Source organism: Chenopodium quinoa, unplaced genomic scaffold, assembly GCF_001683475.1.
Source record: "Chenopodium quinoa cultivar QQ74 unplaced genomic scaffold, ASM168347v1, whole genome shotgun sequence".
NCBI classification, from domain to species: domain Eukaryota; kingdom Viridiplantae; phylum Streptophyta; class Magnoliopsida; order Caryophyllales; family Amaranthaceae; genus Chenopodium; species Chenopodium quinoa.
In genome coordinates, this window is record NW_018743051.1 from 527865 (window position 1) to 538236 (window position 10372).

At 36.2% G+C, this 10372-nt stretch overlaps 1 protein-coding gene across 2 annotated transcripts; it reads left to right on the forward strand.

Annotated features, from left to right (window-relative positions):
• Positions 1-293: 293 nt before the first annotated feature.
• LOC110730976 lies at positions 294-7678 on the forward strand. Of its 2 annotated transcripts, XM_021910826.1 has the most exons (10): positions 294-395; positions 1063-1160; positions 1724-2205; positions 2302-2693; positions 2775-3045; positions 3124-3265; positions 4113-5932; positions 6011-6361; positions 6455-6625; positions 6705-7678. In XM_021910826.1, exon 7 carries the CDS (start codon positions 4114-4116, stop codon positions 5572-5574), a length of 1461 nt encoding a protein of 486 aa, XP_021766518.1. In that variant the 5' UTR covers positions 294-395; positions 1063-1160; positions 1724-2205; positions 2302-2693; positions 2775-3045; positions 3124-3265; position 4113; the 3' UTR covers positions 5575-5932; positions 6011-6361; positions 6455-6625; positions 6705-7678. The 2 variants fall into 2 exon arrangements, with proteins under 2 accessions (XP_021766518.1, XP_021766519.1); XM_021910827.1 differs by lacking the exons at positions 294-395; positions 1063-1160; positions 1724-2205; ... (1 more) ...; positions 2775-3045; positions 3124-3265 and having other exon boundaries at positions 3273-5932.
• The last annotated feature ends 2694 nt before the right edge of the window (positions 7679-10372 follow it).

A 10372-nucleotide genomic window follows, 5' to 3' on the forward strand; every position in this document is an offset into this window, starting at 1 on the left:
TCCCTTTAAAATTTTTATGTGTTGCATATATTTATTTATTAAAAGAATTTAATTTTTTTAAAAAATAATAAGTAGCATTTTGAAGGGAAATCTTTTCAATTACTCCGGAGTTTGTTACAAAATCAATGTTTGTTATAAAAAAAAGTATAGTATTGAGTTGCGTAGAAAAGTAGCATTTGTAACGGACAGCATATGCCCGTTACAAATATTAAAGTCAAAACCGTTTGACCAAATTATTTGTAACTAACATGAACTGACCGTTACAACTAATGGTTAATAATTAAACCCTAAAATTTCATTTCCCCCTTTCTCAGTCTCTGCTCTCATTTCCCCGCTTTCTCAGTCTTGCCATTTGAAGCGCAATCTAAGCTCGTCAGCCTTCTCTTTCTCCATCGGTAAGCAATTTCATACCTTTCAAAAATTTCTCTATTTCAAATATTACACATTTGTTGCGAATTTTTGCTGTTCAAATTTAGGTTTTGGGTGTTTTTTGTTAATTTGGTATGAGTAATTAATTTGGGAATTTGTTTGTTGTTTAATTAATAATTACTGCATTCCATTGTTCCATTGAATTGCAGTTTCTGTTCAAGCATAAATTTATGTTATAATCTCCTACAGTATATAATTACCTTTCTCTATCAATTTTTTTCCCTACTGCTCTAATTTTGCTGAATTGCTAATTTAATTCAACAAGTTTTTAGACAAATTATTACTTTATATTTTGCTGGAAATTTGTTGTAGTTTACATTTCTATTTAGTTTAATTCTACTGTTGTTTTGATTTTGCTTGAAATCATCTCTGAATTGTTGAAATTAATGACAAAAATAGGAGCTAAATTAGTGAAAAGTTGTCTATTATTGATTAGTCTGTTTCTTTCTCCCTTTTTTTTGTTTTAATTATTGTTGTTTAAGTAATCTGAAAATTCCAAATTGATGCATGATTTTCTTCAGTTGGAAATTTGAGTTTAGAACTACCAAAACTAGTGTGCTTTTCTCAAATCACGTTTACAACTTATTGCTTCCTTCAATTAACACTTTTTTGTCCATAAATAATGATTTATAGGCAACTGAGTTTTAATAATTGGTGGTGAAGCACTCTGCAAATATAGGTGGGGAGAGTATCTCTACGATATTAAGAAATTAATTGGCTATATTGTTGAGGTATAAAGTTTATTTGTTTTAAATGCAGTTTTTATTTCAACATGAACTTATATATTCTATGTTAGGATAAATAACCCATATATATTTGTTTAGATTTGCTAAACATTAATTTGACATGATTGATCTTGCATGTTTTAAACTATATTAAGCATTATATCATCATATGCCTGGATATTCGTTCACGATTTACTTTTTTTTTGAAAAAACCATTCAAGATTTACTCCGTTTGGGAGTTGGGACTGTTCTTAGAATAGTATTCTAACTTAGGATGTAAATGGTTGCTTGTTTTTCGGTAATAGTGTGTTAGTATTCCTTAATGTGTTCTTTGGGTATATATGTAATTCAAAAATAAATTACATTATGTATTTTGAGAACCATAGGGAAATATTGTTGAAATTTCCTTGAATCGAAAAGTGGGCAACCATTTGCTAGTGGAAATACACTTTCAAGGACGGGTTAGGTTGAAGTGATAAGGACTCTTTGGAAACATGCATTTGAAATGTATTGATATGTTAAGTTGTTGAGTATAATATGTTTCTTGGGTTGTAATCTTACATTGTTAGAAATGGATCGTCGTTGGATGTATGGTTCTCGAATCACACCAGAATATTTGAATGGGGTCAAAGAGTTCTGCAGAATAGCAGTGCAACACCAACGAAGTACTCTAGTTGAACAAAGACTAACCAAAGCAAGACCTATTTTCTGCCCTTGTCGTGATTTTATGAATGTGAAGAGGTGGGAAGATATTAAGAAAATAGAGGAGCATTTGATTATCCGTGGGTTTATGCTAGACTACAACATTTGGTACTGGCATGGTGAAAAATTAATTCCCACGAGTAATTCATCTTCTATTAATGATAATAAAGCCGAGGAGAGAGAGTCGAATGGTTTTTATGATAATGAAGCGGGTGATAAAGATGACATCGAGGAAAACAAGAAAGATGAGATGATGGACGGGTTAGGTGATCATGTGGATTGTCTTGCAGATGGATCGTGGGCTATAGACCCGAAGGATGTGAAAACCTTGCAAATAGTCAATGCTATCGTAAGTGTTGTTTAGAGTAACCAATCATATGCTATTTTCATATAAATATCTATATATGTATTCTAATTTTATGTATTTTATTTTCTTTGGGAATAGTTGAAGAACTTGCAAAAGAATGCCGAAGGATACGGTTCAAGTGAAGAAAAAAGGATCACCGTGGGCATGTAAAAGGACTAGGAAGGTCTGGAATTGGAGTTAGTCACACACAAGCATTAGGGAAGGAATACATAAAGGGTAAGTCGTTAAGCCAAGATCGATGCTCATTTAAGGAGTTAGAATCGATGAAAGCTACCTTAACTCAAGAATTTGAGGCGAGGATAGAAAAAAAGGTTGAAGAGAAGCTGGAAGAGATGTTGGAACAACGTGTGGCAATGAAGGTGAAAGCTTATCTTGCCAAGTTGCTGCCACAGATGACCGCTAACGTAGAGGAATTTAAAGGAGTCCAACTAACGACCACGAAAGCAACATAAATTTCTCGTGTAATAGAGGTATCTTCTGAATTGTTTTTCCTTAACTTAAGACACATGGTTAAAATGTATAATATTGATATTTTTTATTGTAAAATATAGGTACCAACTAAATGTCGCCTTGCATTGAAAGATGAGTACGATAAAAATTTAGTGATTGTGGCAGATGGAACGATATATCCTTCTACAGGTGAAGTTACTCACAACCTGAAAATGAAACCCAATCATTATAGGGTTAGCGTGGACAAACCTTACCTTGACTACGCCCTCCTCGAATTACCGATACCATCTCCCAATGGTGTGACTAAGTTGGGTAAAGCCGGGAGTAGCTTTGTGTAATGGCCTATTGACATGGTTTTTTTGTGAAGAAGAGGTATGTTTTCCTACTATAAAACATTAACTTACATCATTATATATATTTTATTTAGACTAATATTCAGCTTTTAAAAAGGTTTCATCACCGCCAAATAAAAAGCCTAAATCTAGGCAAAGCAAAGAAAAGGACGATAGTTGTGGCATTAAATCAAGGCAATCCGTCATCATAGAGGCTTCTAACCAGTTGAAGATAACATCATTGACACTTTTGACAAGGGGTGTGTGTTGTATTAGTTGATTAGTTCTAATGATAATTGTTGATTTATTTTAGTGATTGTTTTATTTTCTAACCTCACTTATTTGTTTTTTCACAAAGTTTTATATGCGGCTGGCCGCACCGTACGGCCAGCCACAATTATTTATTTATTTTTTTATTTTTGGGAAATTCTACGTGGTGGCCTCCAACTTTTACAAATTTTACGTGGTGTCAAAAAAAAAACACATAATCTCTAGTGAACCCAAACTTTCATTAAACTCTATTTAGTGGCCAAATCTCACTTAGAATGGGTTAACCACTCACTAATGTTGACTTTATTAAGTCTAATTTATGAATTTACTAACCTAACCCTATTTCTAATCCTTTCCTCTTATTAAATTAATGCTGACTATATTCACGCACTGATGATCAATATACCTGTTCATCTTCTTCCCTAAAATTCAAAGTGCAATCTATAACAAAACTTCAAACTCGTTGAAATTGAGCAAATTTTAAGAACGTAAATTGATTATTTACAGATTTTGCACAAAGTTCTCTCTGTTTTGTGTTGTATTTTTTGGCAATTTTGCGATTGAGTATTCAAATCAACGCCTAGGGTTTGTTGTTGGATTCATTGCAAAATAACGGTTTGCGACTGAACATTAATGTGTTAAACATCTTCCACGTAATCAGTTGAAGATATTTTCAATAAATTTTGAATTTTGCTCATATATGCATGCTTAATATTCTGGTTACTCTGTTTTTTTGTTTTTTTTTTGTGCGATTTGCAGCTAGCTTAGTTTTGAGAATTTTATTGGGCATTCCCTTGATTTATTTGGAATTTTTGTGTGTTTGGTTTAATGTTGCAGAATGGACTCAATTGTGTTAAAATTTCAAACGGCCGAGAATGTGGTTGATATTAATGTTGATGATGTTGATAAAGTAATGTGGATTGATTTGATTATTGAGTATGAGGAATTGTTTAGGAAAAATGGGTATATGATGCCTAAATATCCTAGTTTCCATTACTGTTATAATAAGAAGGATGTTAAAATTACTAGTGACAGTGATTTAATGTCTAAGTTAGATAGAATAGGAGGAAGTAAGAAAGTGATTACAGTGTATGTGGGTTCAGTTGAAACACCTTCTGAATGTGTAGTTGCAGCTAGGAATCTTACAGAGTCATTGAAAAACAAACCCAATATGCATTATAGTCTAAGTCCACCTATGAAAAACAACCAAAGCTTTGATGTTGGGACTAGTGACATGCCTGATGTTAGTCCACCTAGGATAAATGAAACACTTATAGACAATTGGGAAAGAATAGAAGAGGAAGCCAGTGGATGTAAGACACATAAAAAGAAGGGAAAGGGGGGACGGGGCAATCCTAAGCCTAGGGTTAAGTTACCTGATCAAAGAAGTTTACTTACTAATGAGCCACTTACTCTAGCTGACACTACTACTTTTTCCAATGCTCCTTTGCTTGAAAAAACTACCCTGAATCCAACCTCATCAAACAACACAACCTTGATTGTTCATAAAATACCTAAGACTACTGCTGCTAGGAAGGGCTTGTTGAACACACCATACGAAAAAGAGGCACAAGTGATTACTGAAGAGGAGTTTAATAGGAGGTTTGAGCATGGAGAAACTTTACGGCCAGAAATGAATGCTGACATTGGAGATGAAGATTTAGACATATATTTTGAAAGAGGTGGTGTCTCAGATGAAGAAGAACAGGAATTTGGTGAGATCATTGACAATTATGATGCTTATGCATCTGATGTATGGAAAACTGAACTACTTGATGATGACACTTATGTCAGTAAAATGTACAAGAATGGAGAATTTGCTGAAAATGTTGAGTTTGGAAGTATTGTTTTGAAACCATGGATGATATTTACTGATAAAGCACATTTCCTATCTGTTCTAAGAGATTACAGTATACAATCTGGGTTTGCTATTGTAGTGGATAGATCTAGTCCAACTAGATTCACTGTTCAGTGCTTGGAATTGAACTGTAATTGGAGGATACATTCAAGTGTACTCCCTGATGGCACTACTTGGGCCATAAAGAGTATAAAAGATTCAGAGCACACTTGTAGGGGTTTGGATGAGAGGAATCCTTTAGTTAATGTGAAGTGGGCTGCAAGTAAGCTAATTGATGATATAAGGGCAAACAATGATATAACCGGGAAAACTTTGAATGACTTGTTGTGGACCAGGTATGGGGTGCAGATGGCCACTAGTACTCTCTATAAAATGAGGAGTATTGCTCTTAGGGAGATCAATGGTGGACATGATGAGTCTTATGGCCATCTTCCTAGGTAGTGTGAAATGGTTAAGCAAACTAATCCTGGTTCAGCAGCTAACTGTGCATGGAGAAAGAATGATCCCCAAACTCACTTTCTCTAGCATTTTCATATCATTCAAGGGAGCAATAGATGGGCTTGGTGCAGGTTGTAGAAGTTTGATTGGGGTTGATGGTGCTCACTTGAAAGGGAACTATGGAGGGGTTTTGCTATCTGCAGTGGCTATAGATGCAAATAATGAGCTACATCCATTTGTATGGGCTATAGTTTCAGTTGAAGATGGGGAGAACTAGAAGTTTTTCATTTGGCATTTAAAGCAAATCTTGAAAGACTTAAATAGAGGGGATGATTGGTGCATTATATCTAACAGGCAAAAGGTTAGTGTCTCGTATGTTGGCTTAATTTCAGTAAGTATACTCTACTAGTGTTAATTTCTTCATTATGTGTTCTTGTAGGGAATAGATCTTGCTTTAACTGAGCTATGGCCAAAATTAGGGAGGAGGTATTGCTGCAAGCACTTAGCTAAAAATTGGAAATCAGCTTTTCCAGGACCCTTGATGCACTCCTTATTTTGGTTGGCATGTAGTGCTACTTCAACATTCACCTTTAAAAAGGCTATGGAAAGAATTCAAAAGACAAACCACTTGGCACTAAAATGGTAAGCTAATCTAGGAGATCAAGAGAGGTGGTCAAGACACAAGTTTGATCCAAAGATATGCACAGATGAGAATAAAACTAACTTCGTCGAGAGTTTCAATGCCACTTTGGGAGTGGACAGATGCAGACTGTTCTGACTCTTTTGGAAGGTAAAAATTTATGTCTTTATTAATCCTTATTTTTGTAAATATAACTTGGTTCTTATGTTGAATTGTATGCTTGGTTATATGTGGTTTTTGCAGGCATACGAAGAATGTGTATGGTAAGGATGTCAACTAGAAGACAGAAATGTAAAGATTAGAATGATTCTGATCCATGTCCAACTATTGTAAGGAGTATCTAAATGCTGATCAATGCTTCCAGAACTTGCAAGGCATTCCAGAGTAAAGAGGGAGAATATGAAATAAGAGAGGGTAAGTCAATGCTCCCGGTGTCACTCAATAATAGAAGTTGTATATGTGGGGCTTGACAAATTTCAGGCATCCCTTGTAGGCATGCATTAAAGGCTATACTAGCTGCAGGACATGATCCTCATAAGTATGTTAGCACATGGTACTCAGTTGCAGCCTACAAATAATGTTATTCACATGCTATCAACTCAATTCCAGACATTGAGCATTGGCCAGAAATTGACCAACCAACAATTCAAGCTCCTACAATGAGGAGAGGAATAGGAAGACCATCAAGACAGAGAAGAATAGCTGATGATGAACCAGATAAAGAAAAAAGGTCAACCACAGTCAAATGCTCACTCTGTAAATCATATGGCCATAACAAGCAAACATGCAAAGGTGGTATGAATGCAAAGGAAAAAGCATCACACGATACCGAGCATCATAAAAACCAGAAAAAACAAAAGACAACTGCTGCTGCCTCTATATCTTCTTCCCAACCAGAGCCAGTTTCTCAGCCATCTCAGTCCAAGCCAAGGAACAACAACAAAGGGAAAGAGAAAATGTAGCCTGGGGTCTGGTTTTTTCAACATGTGTATCTTTTATTTAGTAGTAAATAAAGGTCAACTTATAAAGTTATACATATGTCTTTTTTTCTGAAACATTTTTTTTTTGTTGAACAACTGGTTGCTGCTATATGAAACCAGATTTGATGTTTGTTTGAAGAATTCTTGTCTTTGCACTGCTATATTACCATGGTAGCTAACATGTTTTATTTATTTATTTATTTATTTATTTCCAAACAAATTTACCCACAGTTTAGTTATCATTCCCGTGATTTTTGACCGCTAACCAAACTGGCCGTAAGGATATTGGATTCTACTCAGATCATTGGCACTTGAATTATTCCTCCTCTGGTGTTTGCTTGAATGTGTACTGTGAGTTCAATTGCTTTTGAATCCTGATTGGTTATGGGTGGAGCACATGGAGAACTCACGAGCAGTTAATCTCTCTGTTTGCTTCCAGCCAATTCAAACGACAATTTCCTCTGTGCAGTTTTGGGTTCAAGATCAATGTTAGCCGGACTAGCCACCTGAAGGGAGTTAGAAACAGGAATTGTTGTCAGTGGAATATATTGAGCTAAGGTGTTGGTGTCTATTTGGTAGTGACAATTACTTAGTGTCTTCTGTTTGTTCTTCGTTGTCTAGTTAAAAGATTAAGGGCTTATCAGAAAATAGGTAAGTGCCTTTAAGCTTAATTAAGTAGTGCATCCTGTTTGGCATAGGGATTGAGCTTTCTGAATGGATTGTATTTATGTGAAGTCTATAATTTGTAGTGCGTACCATTTACTGATGATTAGTGGATTTTCTTAATTTGTTTCACAGTTCATACATTCTGATCTTTATTGTAGAAGTGCTTGAATTGGCATAGATTCTGATCTTTATTTCACAGTTCATAGATTATGATCTTTATTGTGTGTTAGTAGCTAATGTGCCATGGGTGGGAATATTAGCATCAACTTTGATCACTCTAGGAGTGTTATGTAGGCTATGCGGGACTTGAACCCACACCATGTACACTACTGTACATTGCTCTACCCATTGAGCTAATAGGTTTTGGTAAGAGACTGTCAGATATATTACATTTTCGCTATAAATGTATGTATCCTGTTGTATAAATTTCCTCCTTCTGCGTAATGTGTATAAAAGCTACAGTTATGTCATCAATATGGTATTCATTGAAAAAGTCGGGAAATTTTTCTTACTGTGCTATTGTTCTGCACATACTCCCTACTTATTTTCATATATACTTGATGTACTTAGTCTTAGGTGCCTTTATTGCAAGCATGATTTCAGATAGTATTGTTCTTACCTAATTGCCTTTTAGACTTAAGAGGCCCTTTTTAAGCTTTGATAACCTAAACTAGCATATCAACAAAAGTGAAGACACCATATCACTATCAGAGTATCATAATTAAATCAAAGCTCACCAAGTAAGATACACTACAACCTCAATACAATATACAACAAAAACCAACCAATTCGGATCTTGCTATGACGATCTTGCTATGAGCTAGTCTAAAGAGGTCCAATTGCCCCCAACTTAATTCCTTCCAAGCTTAGAGTAAATGTTTCAGAAAGACCCACATTATCCTCATCATTGCAAGTTCTAATAATCTAATTTTTAGTTCTTGACATGAGCATAATTCCTTAACTTGCAACATAATCGAGTACATTAAGCTACACCAATCCGAGCAAAAAAAAAAAAAAAACCCAGAAATCATTACAAAAATGGGCAATTGAATTTCACAAATTGCAGTTCAATAGAATCAAAGAAATTAAACTACACCAATCCACGCAAAAACCCATAAATCACCCAAAAACACTAGAATTTCAGATATATAGCAGAAAAAACTTCGAAAATGGGCGAAAAATAAAAAGGGAAAAGAGAGGAGACATTTTCACTGGCAAGCTTGATGCAATTACGAAACAACTCCATAATTTGATTACCATCAAGGTAAGAATTCGAGGGAGAAGAAGGAGGAGGACAGAGAAGATCATCTTCGGTAAGTTTACGGCGAACGGCGGCGCCTGCGGCACGGCTTTAAGGGCGTTCAAGTTTGTCGTTGAAAGGCGAGTAGAAATTGAAGCTCTTCGTTTTTGTAATGGTGGATTTGGACCTTGAACCAATTGCTCGAAAATCAAACAGTTGCAAATTTACGAATTCAATTTTTTTTTATAAGAACCCTAATTTATCGAAGAAAAGGGGAGGATTTTAAGAGCCTGCAATGGTGTTAAATTATTCTGTTGAAATAAAATCAAAATGTGGATATGATTTAAATGGGGGTAGGTTAGTAATTCACTTGATTAGAGTTAATAATCTAACCCTAAACGAGTGGTTAATCCATTCTAAGTGAGATTTGCCCACTAAATAGAGTTTAATGAAAGTTTGGGTTCACTAGAGATTATGAGTTTTTTTTTTTGACACCACGTAGAATTTGTAAAAGTTGGAGGCCACCACGTAGAATTTCCCTTTATTTTTTTCTCTCTCTCCTCTCCTCTCCTCCATTGAAGCACCGACTTCATGCTCCAACCCAGATTTTCGTCGACTTCCTTCTCGAATCCGGCGAAGAGCTTCACTCAGATCGTCGTTGCCTTCGGATCTATCATTTGGTGGTGGTTTCGTGGGTGGGTGGTGCTAAATCCGTGGGTGGGTAGTGGTAAATTCGTGGTTCGGTGAGGGTTCGGATGGGTATTGGGTGTGGGTTGTTCGTGGGTGAGTTTGGTGGTGGTTGGTTTCTGGTAGAAGTGGTTTCGTGGTGTTTTCGTGGGTGGGTATGGTAAATTCGTGGGTGGGTAGTGGTGGTGGTTCATTTTTGGGTAGAAATGGTTTCGTGGTGGTTTCGTGGTTCTGAGTTCTAGATCTGTTTTGTTGGTGGTTTAGGTTTGTAGTTTTTCGTTGGTGATGGTTGTTGGCGGCGTGGGGCAGTGGGTACGGGAGGTGGTGTAGGTTAGTTGGGGGTTACTAGGTTGGGGTTACTAAGTCGGGGGTTACTTGGTTGGTTAGGGTTACTAGGTCGGGGGTTACTTGGTTGGTTAGGGTTACTAGGGGGGTTACTAGGTCCGGTCAAGAGTTACTTAAGGGGTTACTTGGTGCGGTTAGGGGTTACTTGGTCCGGTAAGGGGTTACTTGGTCTGGCCAGGGGTTACTTTGGGGGTTACTTGGGGGGTTACTTAAGTGGGGTTACTTTGGGGGTTACTTTAGGGG